General features: G+C 35.9%; 1 protein-coding gene across 15 annotated transcripts in view; it reads left to right on the top strand.

Annotated features, from left to right (window-relative positions):
* The window catches only part of EHBP1 (EH domain binding protein 1), a 336,986-nt gene that overhangs the window by 170,005 nt on the left and 146,573 nt on the right, over window positions 1-20,408 (top strand). For all 15 annotated transcript variants that reach the window (XM_032291989.1, XM_032292002.1, XM_032291990.1 and 12 more), the window contains 2 exons: window positions 3,538-3,778; window positions 13,807-13,990. In XM_032291989.1, the coding sequence (XP_032147880.1) occupies window positions 3,538-3,778; window positions 13,807-13,990 (425 nt within the window). The remainder of the gene's footprint in view (window positions 1-3,537; window positions 3,779-13,806; window positions 13,991-20,408) is intronic.

Genomic DNA, 20,408 nt, shown 5'->3' with positions numbered 1-20,408 from the left:
ATCTTAGAGGCAGTAACTACCTCTTTTCATAGATTAGGAAGCTGAAACCCAAAGAAGTTAAATGATTTTACTTTAGGTAAATGGAGGTGGATTTGGAGCTAAGATTCTTAATCAGTTATCTTCTATTGACCACACAACTTCTTGATTTTATACTACATCCAATTAAGTATATTGAGTTCAAAAATACTTACAAAATGTTTTGAGACATTTAATATTTGAACTTCCTATTTTAAAATCAAGTTTTCTAAATTTAAGTCTGTTATTGGAGGTATAAAAGAGAGTAGCAGACAACACATAAGATCATATTTCTATGTAGAAGAGGTAAGCCAGCCTGATTCAGAATCTTTAATTATACCTGTAAATCTAAACAAATACGTGTCAACCAGTGTTCTTTTTAAATATATCCCTATTAGAGTCTTTGGGGTAAGTATATTTTATTATAAAAATATTTTTATAGAAATAATTTATCTTTATTGATTAAAAGCTTGCAGCCTCAAAACAGAAGTATTTGGGGAAGAAAAATGTGTTGCAATTGTTCAGATGGTTCTTTTTTTGCTTTTACAGCTTTAGTTCTCTTGTATTTATGTGCTTGAGTGGCTTTTTTAGAAAGGTATTAAATATAGGCTGAGCACAGTGGTTTACACTGTAATCCTAGAACTGTGAGAGGCTGAGGTGGGTGGATCACTTGAGACCAGAAGTTCAAGATCAGCCTGGCCAACACGATGAAACCCTGTCTCTACTAAAAATACAAGAGTGAGCCTGGTGTGGGGTGCGCACCTATAATCCCAGCTATTCGGGAGGCTCAGGCAGGAGAATCCCTTGAACCCAGGAGACACAGGTTGCAGTGAGCCAAGATCATGCCACTGCACTCCAGCCTGGGCAACAGTGTTTGAAACTTCAGCTCAGGGAAAAAAAAGAAATACTTTTCTCCGAAATCTGCCTTTGTTGCCTATTCTAGCATCTTCAAATATTTCTCTATAATTTGTATACTTTCTTGCTTTTGGTTTTGTAACTGATGACTTTGCTTGGGTTAATTTTTACAGTCCCCTTCCTGAAAGAAAAAATAAAAATCTTATTTTTATTGACCCATTTTGTCAGTTTCTTAAGCATTTGAGCCCTGACGTTTGTTAGCACACAATTGGATAGGAAAAACTTTACAACCCCTCTTCCCTTAAGGAGCAAAGAAAATGCTTAATTTACATAATTATAAAGATTCTACTGGTGTTAAGTTTGAATATTATCATGGTATTACAAAAGATAGTGTTACTGAGTCTCTTCTTTAATATAGGCTATGTTTAAATTCATTTCAGGATTGACTTATTATGATTTTATGACATCTTTTTCAGACTTTTTAATTGCTTCCCCATGGTGTACAGAGTTTCAGCTCAGAAGTTTTTCATTTTATGTTCTTTTCAACATAAAGACAAAATAAATTTTCTGGGCTAACATCTAGAGCATATGTAGTTTGACTTTAAAATATAAAAGTCATTAATAAGTGTCAGTCATAAAATTTTTATAATCAGATTAAGTTGTTTAAAATGTCACTTATGAAACAATTTTTCTTGAGAATTTCAATAACCAATTTTCTACCTTCCTCTCGTAGAATATTTTGTTAGTACTGCATGGCATAATTAGAATTACTTTTAACACACTGTGATTTTTGGCTTGCTGAAATTTTTCTACAATTTGAGAAAATATTTTCATCAGCAAATCTTGGACAGTTTTATTACAAATTCTTTTTTGGTTTTAAAATACTAATAAACATAAAAGAAGAAAAAGCCTCATGCTAAGTACTACTACTATTATAGTGGTTTTGTATTTTGAGTCAGAGTTTTATTTTAAAAATACCATTGAGGCCGGGCACAGTGGCTCATGCCTGTAATCCCAGCTCTTTGGGAGGCCAAGATCAGGAGCTTGAGACCAGCCTGATCAAAATGGTGAAATACTGTCTCTACTAAATATACAAATATTAGCCAGCCATGGCAACGTGCACCTGTAATCCCAGCTACTCAGAATTGCTTGAACCTGGGAAGCGGAGGTTGCAGTGAGCCAAAATCACACCACTGCACTCTAGCCTGGGCAATAGAGTGAGACTCCATCTCAAAAAAAAAAAAAAAAAAAATGTACGGTTGTTGCAAGGTGACTCATGCCTGTAATCTTAGCACTTCAGGAGGCCGAGGCAGGTAGATCATTTGAGGTCATTCAAGACTATGCCACTGCACTACAGCCTGTGCAACAGAGTGAAACTATGTCTCAAAAAAATAAATAAATAAAAGTAAAAGTACTATTGTTTTCAAATTAAAATTTGAAATAATAAAAGTTAGAAAAACTTAATATAATACATCTATCAGCTTACCAGTGTTATTTTAGTATACTGCTTTCAAGTTGAAGATACTTGTGTTATTCTTCTTATTGATTGAATCTAAGTTACATTGAAAAATAATCTCATTAAAAGCTCTAAAGATTTAAGGTCTCGTACCATACAGAAACCTGCTCTTTGAAAACTTTGAGAAAACAAGTTCAGTGATGTGTGAGTATATTGACAACACAGACAGAATGAATTATCAGATTCCTGAGTTGTCTGTGCTTACGTAAATACCAAAAAAGTTTCAAAAATGAATCAATTTCCTGATCTTTTTATTTTATTTTTTAGAATTGTATTTTATTTTATCTTAGACACAGTCTCAATCTGTTGCCCAGACTGGAGCTCAGTGGTGCAGTCTCAGTTCACTGCAACCCCTGCCTCCTGGGTTGAAGTGATTCTCCTGCCTCAGCCTCCTAAGTAGCTAGGATTACAGGCATCTGCCACCATGCCAGTTAATTTTTGTATTTTTAGTAGAGATGGGGTTTCACTATATTGGCCAGGCTGGTCTCGAACTCCTTGACCTCAAGTGATGACTTGCCTTGACCTCCCAAAGTGTTGGGATTACAGGTGTGAGCGACCATGCCTGGCCTTAAATTTTATTTTTGAGTTGTGGTCATACTCTGTCACATAGGCTGGAGTGCAGTGGTACAGTCATGGCTCACTGCAGCCTTGAACTCCTGGGTTCCAGCTATTCTTTCACCACAGCCTCCCTAGGAACTGGGGCTGCAGGTGCACACCAACACAACTGGCCCATTTCATGTTCTTTTAAAAACAGAAATGTATTATCATGTATTGGTTTTAACGGCAAGCTAGTAGACTACAATAAAAGAATATAATTTTGCACATCTAAGAAAACTTTTTCAAAATTGGCATACCATAATGTTAATACTATTAGATACTGCAAAGGCTTTCAAGAAACATTAATGATCCCAAAATGCCAGTTTTGGAAGTACTATTCCCAGAGAAAGAGACAGTGATTTTAGATATCATATCTTCTGAACATTAAGAATACTTAGCCCCTCTAAAATATATTATTGTTTTATTATTGCTTTGCGCTTTCTCAGTCCCGTAGTTTATTAATTCATTAGTGCATATTTTTGAAAACACTAAACAATATTTAAAAATATCATATGGTATTATTGTGATTTAATTAATCTGTTATTATTTTATAGAGCCAATCACTGAAACAGCTTCACCTAGAAAAACAGAAGACTCTTTTTATAATAACAGCTATAATCCCTTTAAAGAGGTACAGACTCCACAGTATTTAAACCCGTTTGATGAGCCAGAAGCATTTGTGACCATAAAGGATTCTCCTCCCCAGTCTACTAAAAGAAAAAATATAAGACCTGTGGACATGAGCAAGTACCTCTATGCTGATAGTTCTAAAACTGAAGAAGAAGAGTTGGATGAGTAAGTACATTTCATTTTGCTGTCATTGCAAGTTAGTCTCTATGTTAACTAAAGAGATCCTTTTGTAACATACCTTTAGAGGGGTAAAAATTATTAATGTACACATTATAAGTCAGTATCTAACTCATCCACTATCTGAATGTATATAGTCTTAATTCTTATTCTCCCAACCCCTTCCAGGTAGATGTATGTAGACCCTAAACTAATAGGTGAGGAAAATATGTTCCTAGACTCTGTGGTTGGGATTCCAATAGTTTCTTCTCACAGAAACTGTATTATACATGGTATTTAGGTGGTTTTTTTTTCCCTCAAACTCTATGGACATTAAACTTCAGTTATGTTATAAGTCTGTTGTGGAGTTGAACAAAATAATCATTTGTGATATTGATTTGATAAGACTTGTTTAGGTACCAATGAAATCATAACATTTATAAATTAGGGATTATCCCAAGCTTAATATGAATAGACTGTAATTAGGGCTGCCATTTGCCCAAATCTAGAGTAGCGGTAAAAAGAGGATGTGTTCACATTGTAATCTGGAGTTATACAGTACACAGCCAATAGGGCTACAGACCATTGCCCTAAGTGTGCTTTAAAATCAGCAGGCTGGGCACTATGATTCATGCCTGTAATCCTAGCACTTTGGGAGGGCAAGGTGGGTGGATCACGAGGTCAGGAGTTTGAGACCAGCCTGATCAATATGGTGAAACCCCGTCTCTACTAAAAATACAAAAATTAGCCTGACATTGGCATGCACCGGTAATCCTAGCTACTCAGGAGGCTGAGACAGGAGAATTGCTTGAACCCAGGAGGCAGAGGTTGCAGTGAGCCAGGATTATGCCACTATACTCCAGCCTGGGAAACAGAGTGAGACTCTGTCTCAAAAAAAAAAAAAAAAAAGCAGCAGCAAAACCTCCACTTCTAGCTGTGTTGGGATAACACAGAGTGGATTTAGCCTCTTAAACAAGTAAAAATGGAATAAAATTATATGAAACAATAGGATTCAGACATTGGACGCCAATAACACAGGGTAATGATACCTGAGAGAACAGAAACAAAGATGAGCCCTAAAATCATGTAACTTTATTTGTGGGAGAGAGTTTCTAACTGCAGTTCAGAGAGAAAAAAACCTCAGACAGATGCCAGTAATCACCCTGAATTAAGGAGACAGAGTTTGGACTTGGGAGTACTGAGGTGACTAGAATTTGTAGGAGAGAAGAAGTAAGGAATTTATACCTGAATGATGGACACTACTCATAGAACTTCAGAGATCTGTAAAAAGCCCCTCCAGAGTCTTTAGCTGAGTATGGATCAGCATGCATGCGAAGAAGTCACCAAGGACAAAGAAACAAACAGAACGATCCCTGGAGTTTGCTCTGGACCAAGAATAATTTGTATTCCCATCAGCCAGAGAGGAAAGACTTCCTAACACATTGAGTAAAGCCCTCAAGGAGTTAATCCATCAGTTGTGGGGCCAAATTAGCCGTAGACTAAAAGCTTTGGGCCTACCTAACAAAGCTTAAAGGCAAGGCTCAAAAGAATCAAACTTAAGTAACTTAGCTACATCACACATGAAGCTCAAAACAATTTCATGCAACACCAAAAAATCCAGCACACAAAACATAAAATTCATACTGTATGACAGCCCATCAAACATTTATCAGGCATGTAAAGAAACAAGAAAATCTGACCTGATCCATAATGAGGAGAAACCATAATCATTAGTATAGATGCAGAGATGGGACAGATGATGGAATTAAAAGATAACATGGTAAAATAACTTTTATAAATATACTCCAGATATTCAAGAAGGTAGAAGAAAACATGAGCATAGATATTAAAAAATCCAAATTGAATTTATAGAGATGAGATTTTTCATCTCATACGAAGTCAGATGAAAAATAGACTGGATGAGGTTAACCCCATGTTAAATACTGCAAAAGGAACAAAATACTACTAGTGACCCTAAAGACGTAGTGATAGAATCCATCCAGATTGAAACAGAGAAGGAAGAAAATAACAGAGAATCAATGAGCTGTGGAACAACTTCAGTGGCCTAACATGTGTAATTGGAGTTCCAGAAGAAGAGAAGAGAGGGTCAGGGGACAGAAAAAGTATTTGAAGAAATAATGACCAGAAGTTTTAGAAGTTAAACGAAAAACTTAAAAATGTACACCTACAGGACAAAGAAACTGAATGAAACTCAAGCACAAGAAACATGAAGAAAATCATAACAAGGCTTGTCAACAAAAACAACTCAAGACAGAAGATAATGGGGTGATATTCTTAAAGGACTGAAAGAAAAGTATAACAACAAAAACCTGTCAACATAATTTTCTATTCCCAGCCCTCCAAAAAAGCAAAATGATACTACTTGAAAATTTGGATCTATACAAAGGAAAAAATCACATGAAATGACAAATATATTAGTATATATAAAACACTTGTCTTATTTTTTAAAAATCTATATAATAGATAATTGTTTAAGGTTTCAATATAATGTATTCTGGGTTTTATAACATATAGAAGCAAAACGTATGACAGTAGTGTAAAGGCGAAGAGTAGCAAAATGAAAGGATACTGTTTTAAGCTTCTTATACATAATGTTATTTGAAGACACTTTTTTCAGAGATGACAATTGTTTATATAGAAAATCATAAGGAATCTTTAAAATGGGTACTAAAACTAAAAAGTAAATTTAGCGAGGTTACAGGCTACAATATTAATATATAAATTGTTTTCCTCTGTAATAACAATGGACAGTCAAAAATGAATATTGAAATAATACCATCAATAAAAGCATCCAAAAGAAAAAACTCAGGGATAAATTTGAACAAAGAGGTGCCATATCTATACACTGAAAACAACACAATGTTGCTGAGAGAAATTAAACAGTGAAATCAATGGGAAAAAATACTGTGATCATGGATTCAAAGATATAAGTTCTCTTCAAAGTCAATTTATAAATTCATTGCTATCCTATTCAAAATTTTAGCATGCTTTAAAAAAATAATTTATAAGCTGTTTATAAAATATATGTAGAAATGGAAGGGACAATTTTTCAAAACAATTTTTAAAAAAAGCAAAATTATAATATCTGATTTTAAACTCATTAGCCAAAACAATGTGCTATTAGTTTACCAATAGGCTATAAGTGAATGGAAAGGAGTCTGAAAATAAATTCATACATATATTGCCAATTTATTTTTGACAAAGCTAGCAAAGAAAGTCAGTTAGGAAATGATAATCTATTCAACAAATGATATTAGAACAATTAATTGTCCATATGCCTCTCCTCAACAAAAAAGAGCTACAATTTTTACCTCCCACTGTATACAAAATGTATCTAAAAATAGATCATACAACTAAAAGTAAGAATGAAATCTGAAGATTCTAGAAGAAGGCATAGGAGAATATCGTAGCGACTTCTTACAGATTTCTTAAGTAGAATGCAGAAAAGCACAAAGGATAAAACAAAAAATGATTAATTTGTACTTCATCAAAATTAAAACCTTTTTCTCTTTATAAAACCCTTGCAAAAAGGGGAGAAATGCCAGATGTAGTTGATGGGGAGGAAGGCAGCAAATCACACTGCCACATGTGTACCTATGCAACAATTTTGCATGTTCTTCACGTGTACCCCCAAACCTAAAATGCAATAAAATAAATAAATGGGAAAAAAAAAAAAAACCCTTGCAAAAGTAAAAAGGCAAGCCACAGTTTGGCAGAAATTATTTGCAGTACACGCATCTGGCAAAAGACTTCTATCCAGAATATGGAAAGAACTATTTTAACTCAGTGGTAAGAAAGGAGAGGCCAGGTGCCTGTAATCTCAGCTACTCAGGAGGCTGTGATGGGAGGGTTGCTTCAGCCCAGGAGTTTGAGACCAACCTAAACAGCAAAAAACGAGTCTGTCAAAATATATATATGTTTTTAATTAGCTGGGTGTGATGGTGCACACCTCTGGTCCCAGCTACACAGGAGGCTGATATGGGATGATCACTTGAGCCCAGGAGTTCAAGGCTGCAGTGAACTATGATCATTCCACTGCACTCCAGTGTGGGCAATACTGTGAGACCTCATCTCTACAAGATAATAATAAATTTAAAAATTTATTGAAAGGGGGAAATATTTCAACAGACATTTCACAAATGAAAATATTGTATAGGAATGGCATATGGAAGGGTGCTCAGCTCCATTAGTCATCAAGAAAATGCAAATTAATACCAGAATAAGATATCACTATACATGCACTCAAATGACTAAAATTTACAGGACTGACTATACCAAGTATTGTCAAGGATGTGGAGCCACTGGAACTCCACAAAACTCTTAGATTAGAAAAAAGTTCAGCAGTCTCTGAAAAACTTAAACAAACATGTATAATTCAACTCAGTTATTCCATTTCTAGATTTTCACCCAAGAGAAATGAAAGCATATGTCCACAAAGACTTCTACATAAGTATTTTAACAACTTTATTGATTATAATTAAAAAAATGGGAACAATTCAAATGTCCATCAACAGGCAATGGATAAACAAATTATGGAATATCCATAGAATGCAGTACTACTGAGTGATAAAGAGGAACAAACTATTGGTATATGTAACTATGTGGATAAATCGCAAGATTGTTATGCTGAGTGAAGGAAGACAGACCAGAAAATACTACATACTTGATGCCATTTATTTAAAACCCTAGAACATGTAGACAATCTATAGTGAGAAAAAGCAGATCAGTAGTTGTCTACAGTCAGAGCTGGAGAGAGGAAGAGATTAAAATGGGGCACCCAGGCCAGGCATGGTGGCTCACGCCTGTAATCCCATCCCTTTGGGAGACCAAGGCAGATGGATCATGAGGTCAGGAGTTTGAGACCAGCCTGACCAAAATGGTGAAACCCCATCTCTACTAAAAATACAAAAAAAAAAAAAAAAAAAAAATTAACCAGATGTGGTGGCACATGCCTGTAATCCCAGCTACTCTGGAGGATGAGTCAGGAGATTCGCTTGAACCTGGGAAGCACTAGAGGTTACAGTGAGCTCAGATTGCGCCACTGCACTCCAGCAAGACTGTCTCAAAAAAAGGGGGAGAAGGGGCACCCAGGAAACTTTTAGAGGGGCTGGAAGTGTTTGTTATCTTGATTTGTGCTGATGGTTTCACATTTTTATGCATGCTTTAAAAAAACTCATTAAATTTTACTTTTAAATATAAGCCATTTATTGTTTATCAGCTATTCCTAATTAAAGCTGTTTTAAAAAGAAAAGCAATCTTTAATAACAGAAATGTTGTATCACATGAGTGATTTCCAGCCTGAAATTCTTGGGCCTTTAGGTCTATTTGATGTAAATAATTGGTGTTTGACAGGAGAGATCTATAAAATATTTAATAATAAGTAATATAATTATATGATCACTTGTGGTGAGGCTATATGAGTCTTTGCTTTGTTTGGAAATACATAAACTTTTGTGTGTTAACATTATTTAGATCTTGGGAAAAATGGTTACTTCTTTAAAAATGCAGCTTGAAAGGAAAATATTTCAAAATACTGGATATGTAGGTTAAAAGGGGAATAATAAGGTTCCTGTGATTCATGAAAGTTTAGAGTAATTGCTTTGTGCAAAGGGATAAATGTTATCTCTCTATGGTGCATTGGTCAGCTCCTATTTTGAGCACTATTTAACTACTAGTTGTATTTTATAAGGGGTATTGGTGATTCAGAATGGTAACAAAGTAAAGAAACAGAGTCGTTAAAGTGTCTAGAAACCACATCAAATGAACTTGAGAGCACAGGAACTGTTTGATTTTAAAAAGAGATGATTTAAGGGGACTGTTATGACTAATTTCAAATATTTTGAGACTAGTCGGGCATGGTGGCTCACACCTGTCATCCTAACACTTTGGGAGGCCAAGGCAGGTGGATCAACTGAGATCAGGATGAGACCAGCCTGGCCAACATGGTGAAACCCCATCTCTAATAAAAATACAAAAATTATCTGGGCGTAGTGGCAGGCACCTGTTATCACAGTTACTTGGGAGGCTGACGTGGGAGAATCACTTGAATCTGGGACATGGATGTTGTGGTGAGCCCAGATTGCACCACTGCACTCCAGCCTGGGCAACAGAGCTAGACTCCATCTCAAAAAAAAAAAAAAAAATTATTTTGAGACTTATTTGAAAGAGTGAGAAACTTGACTTGTTTTCTATTGCTCTGGAATTGTGATTCTTTTTTTTCCCGCATTTTATAACGTGTGCTACATACTTCCTGGGTATGGCTAGGTTTTGATAAAACCTAAAAAATTTCTAATTTGCAAAAGTCTCAGAATTACGTTATAATAATCATCTAATTCCAAACCCAAACCCAGGTTAAAATGTTAATACTAATTAATAACTATATGGGGGATTGAAAAGTTGGCCCAACTCTTGGTAAAGTTATTTTGTGTGTGTGTGTGTGTGTGAGTATTTTTTTTTTTTAAATAGGTAACATATGATTGAAATAAAATTTCTCATGGGTGGTGTAGGTGCTGAGTAATAGCCACACACCTAGAATATTTGAATGTAAATGCAAACTTTAAGTATAGGCATTCAGGCATTCCAAGATACACGAGTATTACACAACACACTCACACCTGCTCTCTTATTAACAAATTAAAGAGACATCTAATGTTTGCCTAAACTTTTTAAATGCCTTAAGAAAAACTAAAATCAGAATCACTGGGTGTTTCCTTTTGGCCATTCTTTTAACACATGAAAGTCACAGTCTTTACAAGTTTCTCATGAATAAAGAGTGTTCTAACTTGCTCAATCATCTGGGGTTACCAGAGGGAGCCTATAAATACTCTAGCTTTATTTTGTAGAAATACACACACAAGTTCTAAAGATTGCACATAAGCTAATGTGCAAGTCCAGGAAGAACTCTGTTTGTATTAATTACTTGTTATTTATCATCTTTTCTCTACAAAAGTTTATGGGTTCAATGTCAGTAGCAGAAATCTTGCAAAATTTGTTCTTACTTCAATAATAAACCTATGACCTTTCATCAAGGAAAAAGCCTGTATGACTCATCTTCCATTACCAAACTCTTCCTGTATCCTCTGACATTAAACTATCACAAATAAATAGTACTGAATCCTTTGATGTGTGGCACTACCTTTAGTGCCCCAGCATAACCATAAGCACAAAGAAAAAGTATTTGCCCTTCCTTGCCTTTTAGTGTGTGTCCTTTACGCTTAGCAACTGCATGGGTTTCTCAGTTACTTATATTTGGGGGATAATTCAACTATTCTAGTTTATGTAGTAAAAATGAAAACCAATAAAGCAATATTATTATTTCAGAACTTTTATGAAGTGACTTTTGAGGCTCAGGATGCAGTCATTTCTGGTTTGGTTTTGTGTCAGTTTCCCAAGGAAACGCTTCACTGAATTTTATTCAGGAAAGCTATGTGCCCATTTTAATAACTTAGAATTTGTTTTTCCAAAGAAAAATAGATATCAAGGTGAGAGGAAGAGACTATACCTTAACTTCATTTTTATATTAGTTTTCCAGTATGTTTAAATTAATTCTTAACCAGCTTTGGTTTTTCTCTCTATAATTCATTTTTCTCAGTGAATTGTTTTCTAAACAATAAATAATGTCATTTAAAATTATTCTGTCCTATTTTCTCTTCCTTAATATAACCAATAAATTTTCAATTTATAATAGGTTAATGATATAACTAATTTATTACTCAAATATACAATACAAAGATAAAAATAATTGTTGTTTTTTCAGAGTGATGCATAAAGTCCTGAAATAGATTTTTCAAATCATAGATGATCAACAGAATGTGAAAATAGTCATAATTCTGTAAATACTTTTTCTTTATTTATATTTAAAATATGTTAATCAGAAGTATGTAACTTGCCATTGTAGAGAAAGCGTTGTTTGCACAATATCTCTGTAACACTTAAAAAATTGATATATTCTTCACATAACACAAAATTACACATTTTAAAATGTACATGTCAATGAGTTTTAGTATGTTTACTATGTTATGCTACCATCACCGCTATCTTTTTTTTTTTTTTTTTTTTTTGAGACAGAGTTTCACTTTTGTTGCCCAGGCTGGAGTGTAATGGCGTGATCTCGGCTCCCCGCAACCTCCATCTCCCAGGTTCAAGCAATTCTTCTGCCTCAGCTTCCCGAGTAGCTGCGATCACAGGCATGTGTCACCATGCCTGGCTGATTTTGTATTTTCAGTAGAGATGGGGTTTCTCCTTGTTGGTCAGGCTGGTCTTGAACTCCTGACCTCAGGTGATCCACCCACCTTGGCCACCCAAAGTGCTGGATTACAGGCCTGAGCCACCACGCCTGGCACTACCATCACCATTATCTAATACCAGAATGTTTTCATCACCACAAAAAGAAACCTCATACCTATTAGCATTTAGCCCCAGTTCCCTTTCATTCTCTGGCTATCACTAATCTACTTTCTGTTTCTGTGAATTTGACTATTCTGGACATTTCACCTAACTGAAAACATTTCTTGTTCATTCTTGAAAAGTAGGGAATTGAATTGAAGTTAGGGATCTGTGAACTAGTTGGAAAAAGACCATTCAAAACCGTTATAAGTAGAGGCTTATTGTCCTTATTCTTATATAGTGCCTAACCAATAGTGGTGCCAGCACACTGTTGTCTCAGAGGTGAATTACAAGTGTGTGGAGATACTGATTTTCTTAGTCTTAAAGAACTTGGCAAGTACAAGTGTTAAACACTCTGAACAGAGGCACTCTTCGCTTAAACTACACAGGAATTCCTCAGATGAAGCCCTGAACTCATAATATAGAATTATAAAACACACAAGGAAACAATTTACTAAGAGAAAGAGCCAGGAGACAAAAGAAATGGTAGGATTATACATTCAACAACTTCAAATACCTGATTTGTCAGATAGAAACTATAAAATAAGTATGTTTAAATGATTAATATCTCAAATTTCTGTAACTGAGATACCATACACACAGATATATTAAGAAATACATATATCTTTAAAATTTCCTGGAGAATTGAATATTAGACATAGAGAAAAAAAATGAACTGGATCAGAGATGTGAGAGAGTTATCTAGAATGTAGCACAAGAAGAATAAAGATTTATAAAAATATAAAGGAGAGGTTAGGAAACCTGACAAGTAGTTGTTCAACATATATCTAATAAGATTTTTTTAAGAGAATAGAGAAAATTCCGAAGAGTCTATCAAAGAGACAAAGGCAGATACTTTTTCAGAACTGATAAAGCACTTGACTCTTCAGACTCAGAAAATACAAGGAATCTGAAACAATAATTCAAAAGAAATCCACACCTAGACATGTCATAGGTGTCAAATTTGCTCAAACCAGAAATAAAGAGAAGATCTTAACAACTATAGATAAAAGATGACTTAAAAAGGAACAGCATTAGGCTGACAGTGGACTAATATCTTCAAAACCTTGAGGTAGAATAACTCACAACTAGAATTGTCTACCCAGCTAAACTGTCACTTAAATGTAAGGCTGAAATAAAGACATTTTCAAAGCCTGGGATAATTCACTATAAACAGAACCTTGCTGAATGAACCACTAAAAGATGTTCCATAATGAGAGGAGAATTTAACATAGAAGAAAAGATGAAATGCAAGAAAATGTAACAGGACTGGAGCATAAAAAAGAAATCAAATCAACATTTTTCCATCTTATTTCCTTTTCCTTGAATATGGAAAATATACAGGATTTACTATTTTTAATATTTAACATTTTTCTAAGGTTCTATATGTAATAATTAGAGCCAAATGTGAGCTTGTATTAAATATTTTTAATAAAACAAATTTTTTTTTTTTAATTTGGATAGAAATGGACCAAAAGATTTAATAGTCATTATTTTCAAATTCTGGGTTATCACTGGTTTGAGTTTTATTTGAAAAAAGAAATTACAGTTTTCAGTGCATGTTTTATTATTTTACTTGTAAATGAAATATTTTTTGAGAGATAGCTAACAATAATTCTTCTTTGACTTAGATCAAATCCTTTTTATGAACCTAAATCAACTCTTGCTCCAAATAATTTGGTAAATCCTGTTCAAGAACTGGAAACTGAAAGGAGAGTGAAAAGAAAGGCCCCGGCTCCACCAGTCCTCTCACCAAAAACAGGAGTAAATGAAAACACAGTTTCTGCAGGAAAAGATCTCTCTACTTCCCCTAAGGTAGGATTTTATTCATAGTAAAACATGTGTTAATATTTGCTCTTTTCTCTCCTTGCAATTTCATTTAAATTAAGAAAAATCATTTTTGCCTATTTTTGATGATTTAAAAGTAATATCCAAGACATCCTATTATACTGCAACACTGCATTTATGTTTGTGAGCCCATAAGTTTACAGTACAGTATGTATTGGATGGCTTCAACTAATATTGTTTTTAAAATGGTATTTTGAAATGAGAGGAAGAAAGGTATTATAATTGTAAGATTCACGCTTTGAAGAAAGGATTCTCTAACTATTGGAGAGTTTCAGCAGACAGGCCCCTGCTAATGCATACTCACTCACAGCCTCCCATACCACTTTGATGGCATGCATGTGCACACGGACCTCACCACCGTGTTGTCACCAATGTGCTTGTTCGCGGACCTTGCAACCACCATCCTGACCCTACCCTGCCTCTTACAGTGCATGTGTGCACCCTGCCATCCCCCCCTTGCTGGTGTAAACATACGCACACTCTGTCCCTGCCACTTTATAGGCACTGCTGCCCTGTCCCTGCTGGTGCATGCACACCCCACCTCATTGCTGCCACCAGTGCAGGTAAGTGCATGTACACAGTCCCCATTGTCACCATCCCAATGAAATGCTTTTGCCAGCACCCCACATCAGAGTGATCTTACCAGCAGTGTGGGAACATCTCAGCTCCTCAAGCACAGCAAGTGCTCAACCTTGAGGTCCCAGATAACAAAGCTGTAGATCTGGTACCAGGCCCTCAGAGTTACAGCATGCAGCCCATGAGTGCTGAGTGAGCCTTGGCCCCCAGAAATCATCCAAAAACAAAGCCAGTCATACGAACATAACTTATGCCATAGTCAAACCTTCAATGGCATCAAAGAATGTAAAAGTAAATAACAGCATCCAAGGGACAGCAACTTTAAAGATTAAAGGAACATCAGCCCACACAGATCAGAAAGAGCCAGTGTAAGAACTCTGGCAACTCAAAAACCTAGTGTCTTCTTACCTCAAAACAATCACACTGGCTCCCCAGCAATGATGCTTAACCAGATTGAAATGGCTAAATGACAGACAAAGAATTCAGAATCAGAATAGCCGCAGAAATCTTTAAGCTTCGGGAGAAAGTTGAAACGTAATCCAAGAAATCCAGTAAAATAATATAAGAGCTGAAAAATGAAACAATCATTTTAGGAAAGAATCAGAATTATCTGATAGAGCTGAAAAACTCTCTACAAGAATTTCAAAATACAATCGGAAGTATTAACAGAATAGACCAAGTTGAGGAAAGAATCTCAGAGCTCAGAGACCAGTTCTTCTAAACAACTCAGTCAGTCAAAAATAAAGAAAAAAGAATGGGTGAATAAAACCCCTGAGAAATCATGAGATTATGTAAAGAAACCAAATCTACTACTCACTGGCATCCCTGAAAGAGATGGACAAAGAGCATGCAACTTGGAAAACATATTCAAGGATATTGTCTATGAAAATTTCCCCATCCTTGCTAGAGAGGTCAACATTCAAATACAGGAAATTCAGAGAATCCCTGTGAGATTCTATGTAAGATGACCATTCCCAAGTCATATAGTCATCAGATCTTTCAGATCAATGTGAAAGAACAAATATTAAAGGCAGCTGAGAGAAAGGGCTGGTCACCTATAACAGGAACTCCACCAGGTTAACCACAGACCTTTCAACAGAAATTTCTACAAGCTGGTAGAGATTGGAAAGCTATATTCACCATTCTTAAAGAAAATAAATTCCAACCAAGAATTTTCATATCCAGCCAAACTAAACTTCATAAGATAAGAAGTAATAAATTTCTTTTCAGAAAAGCAAATGCTAAGGGAATTTGTTACTACCAGACCTGTCCTTAAGGGAGTGCTAAACATAGAAACCAGAGATCATTATTGGCCACCACAAAAGCACAGTTAAATACATAGAGCATTGTATTAGTCTGTTCTCACACTGCTGTAAAGAACAACCCAAGACTGGGTAATTTATTTTAAAAAGAGGTTAAATTGACCCACAGTTCTGCAGGCTGTAGAGGAGGCATGGCTGGGGAGGCCTCAGGAAACTTAAAATAATGGCAGAAGGCAAAGGGGAAACCAGCACGACTTACAACGTAGGAGCAGAAGGAAAAGAGAGAAAAGGGGGAAGTGCTACACACAATCAAACAACCAGATCTCATGAGAACTCAATATCATAACAACAGCAAGGGGGAAATCCGCCCCATGATTCAAGCATATCCCACCAGGCCCCTCTTCCTACATTGGGAGTTACAATTTGACATAAGATTTGGGTGAGGACACAGAGTCAAACCATGTCAACCGTGGACACTATAAAGCATCTACACAATCAAGTCTATATAAAAGTTAGCTAACAACACAATGATAGAATCAAATCTACATCTGACAATATTAACCTTGAATGTGAATCATCCAGCCTGCCATTGTGTGTCCCACTTAAAAAGGACAGAATGGCAGATTGGATAAAGAATACTCAACTGTATGCTGTCTTCAAGAGACCCATCTCACATGCATTGACACTCATAGGCTCAAAGTAAAGGGATAGAGAAAAATCTACCAAGCGAACGGAAAACAAAAAAGATCAGGGATTGCTATTCTAATGTCAGATAAAACAGACCTTAAGCCAACAAAGATCAAAAAAGACAAAGGCATTATATAATGGGTAAGGGGTTCAATTCAATAAGAAGACTTAGCTATCCTAAATAATATGCACGCAACACTGGAGCACCTAGATTCATAAAACAAGTTCTTAGTGACCAACAAAGAGACTTAGATAGCTACACAATAATAATTGGAACCTTCAACACCCCACTGACAGTATTAGATCATCAAGGCAGAAAACCAATAAAGACACTTAGAACCTAAACTCAACACTTGACTAGTGGACCTAACAGACATCTACAGAACACTAAAAGCAACAACAGAATATACATTATTTTCATCTGCAGATGGCACATACTCCAAAATCAACCACATGCTCAGTCATAACACAATTGTCAACAAATTCAATATAACTGAAATCATACTAATCATACTTCAGACCACAGCACAATAGAAAACAGAAATCAATACTAAGACCATCTCTCAAAACCACATTGGAAATTAGCCTGCTCCTGAATGACTTTTGGGTAAACAAATAGGCAGAAGTCAAGAAATTCTTTGAAACAAGTGAAAACAAAAATATATGATGCCAGAATCTCTGGGACACAGCTAAAGCAGTATTAAGAGGAAAACGTATAAGATCAAGTGCTCACATTAAAAAGTTAGAGTGATCTCAAATTAACAACCTAATACCATACCTAGAGGAACTAGGGAATCAAGAACAAACCAACCCAAAGCCAGCAGAAGATGACAAATAACCAAAATCAGAGCTGAATTCTATGATATTGAGGCTTGAAAAATAGTACAAAAGATCAGTGAACCCAAAAGTTGGTTTTTTGAAAGAATAAATAAGATTGAGAGTCTACTAGTTAGGCTAATAAAGAACAAAGAAGATTCAAATAAATATAATCAGAAATGACAAAGGAGACATTACCACCAACCCCACAGAAATAGGAAAAACTTTCAGAGACTATTACAAATCCCTCTATGCACAGAAACTGGAAAACCTACAAGATATGACTAAATTTCTGGACACACAACCTCCTAAGACTTAACCAGAAAGAAATTGAAACCCTGAACAGACCAATAACAAGGTCTGAAATTGAATTAGTGATAAGAAGCCTACCAAACAGAAAAGACCCTGGACTAAACAGATTCACAGTTGAATTCTACCAGACATATAAAGAAGAACTGATAACCAATCCTACTGAAACTTTCCAAAAAATTAAAATGAGGGACTCCTCTCTAACTCATTCTGTGAGACCAGCATCCTTCTGATACCAAAACCTGGCAAAGACACAACAAAAAAGGAAAACTTCAGGCCAATATCCCTGATGAATGTGCTGTAAAAATCCTTAATAAAAAACTTAAAACTGAACCCAGCAGCACATCAAAATGCTAATCCACCATGATCAAGCAGGTTTCATTCCTGGGATATAAGGTTGGTTCAAAATATGTAAATCAATAAATGTGATTCCTCACATAAACAGAACTAAAGACAAAAACTACACGTTTATGGCCAGGTGCAGTGGCTCACACCTGTAATCATAGCACTTTGGGAGGCTGAGGCAGGTGGACCACGTGAGCTCAGGAGTTCAAGACCAGCTTGGCCAAAATGGTGAAACCCTGTCTGTACTAAAAATATAAAAATTAGCTGGGCATGCTGGTGAGCATCTGTAGCTCCAGCTACTTGGGAGGCTGAGGCAGGAGAATTGCTTGAAGGCAGGAGAATTGCTTGAACACAGGAGGCGGAGGTTGCAATGACCCAAGATCATGCCAGTGTACTCCAGCCTGCACGACAGAGTGAGACTGTCTCAAAAAGAAAACTTCATGTTTTTCCGAATAGGTGCAGAAAAGGCTATCAATAAAATTCAACATGTCTTTATGTCAAAAACCCTTAAGAAACTAGGTATTAAAAGAACATACCTCAAATTAATAAGAGCCATTTTTGACAGTCCTACAGTTAATATCATACTGAATGGGCAAAAGTTGGAAACATTCCCCTTGAGGACCAGAACAAGACAAAGATGCTCAATCTCATCACTCCTATTCAACATAGTACTGGAAGTCCTACCTAGAGCATTCACACAAGAGAAAGAAATAGAAACAATCCAAATTAGAAGAGAATTCAAACTCATTTTTTCTAAATGATATGATTTTATAATGAGAAACCCCCACAGATTCTGCCCCAAAGCTCCTAGATCCAATAAACAACTTCAGCAAGGTTTTAGGATACAAAATCAATGTACAAAAATGAGTAACATTCTATACACCTGCAAGACTGTATAACAACATCCACGCTGAAAGCCAAATTAAGAACACAATCCTATTCACAATAACACACACACACACACACACACACACACACACACACACACACACACACACCCGGAATACAGCTAGCCAGAAAGGAGAAAGATCTCTACAATGAGAGTTACAAACACTGTTGAAAGAAATCAGAGATGACACAAACAAGTGGAAAAACATTATATGCTCATAGATAGGAAAAATCAATATTAAATGGTCTTATTGGCTGGAGCAATTTACAGATTCAGTGCTATTTCTATCAAAATTACCAATGACATGTTTCACAAAATTAGAAAAAAAACTATTCCAAAATTCATATGTAACAACAACAACAAATAGCCTGAATAGCTAATGCAATCCTGAGCAAAAAGAACAAAGCTTGAGGCATCACACTATCTGACTTTATACTAGAAGGGTACAGCAATCAAAATAGCATGGTGCTGGTAAAAAGACAGACACACAGACCAGCAGAATAGTTTACAGAACTCAGAAACAAATCCACACAATTACAACCATCTGATCTCTGAGAAAGTTGACAAAAACAAGCAATGAGGAAAGGATTCACTATTCAACTAATTGTGCTAGGTTAGCTGGATAGCCATGTACAGAAGATTGAAACTGGACCCCTTCCTTTCACCATATACAAAAATTAACTCAAGATGCACTGAAGACTTAAATGTAAAACCTAAAACTATAAAAACCCTAGAAGAAAGCCTCGGAAATACAATTATGTGATATTGATCCTGATGAAGATTTCATGACAAAAACTCCGATAGCAATTGTGAAAAAAAATGAAAATTGATAAATGAGACCTGATTAAACTAAAGAGCTTCTGCACAGCAAAAACAAGAAAAAAAAAAAAAAACTGTTGCCAGAGTAAACAGACAGTGTACAGAACTGGAGAAAATATTTTCCAACTATGTATCTGCAAAAGGTCTAAGATCCAGAATCCATAAGGAACTTAAACAAATTAACAAGCAAGAAACAACCAGCCAACCCCATTAAAAAGTGAGCAAAGAACATGAAAACACACTTCTCGAAAGAATACATGCATGTGGCCATTGAGCATATTAGAAAAATTGCTCAACATCAATAATCAATGAGATGCACATCAAAACTGCAGTGAGATACTATTTCACAGCAGGCAGAATGGCTGTCATTAAAAAGTCAAAAAAGGCCGGGCGCGGTGGCTCACGCCTATAATCCTAGCACTTTGGGAGGCCGAGGCGGGTGGATCACGAGGTCAAGAGATCGAGACCATCCTGGTCAACAAGGTGAAACCTCGTCTCTACTAAAAAAAATACAAAAAAAAATTAGCTGGGCATGATGGTGCATGCCTGTAGTCCCAGCTACTCGGGAGGCTGAGGCAGGAGAATTGCTTGAACCCAGGAGGCAGAGGTTGCGGTGAGCCGAGATCGTGCCATTGCACTCCAGTCTGGGCAACAACAGGGAAACTCCGTCTCAAAAAAAAAA

The sequence above is a fragment of the Sapajus apella genome, unplaced genomic scaffold, assembly GCF_009761245.1.
Source record: "Sapajus apella isolate SASKATOON/1434 unplaced genomic scaffold, GSC_monkey_1.0 scaffold26, whole genome shotgun sequence".
NCBI lineage: Eukaryota > Metazoa > Chordata > Mammalia > Primates > Cebidae > Sapajus > Sapajus apella.
This window is presented reverse-complemented; position numbering and strand designations above follow the sequence as displayed.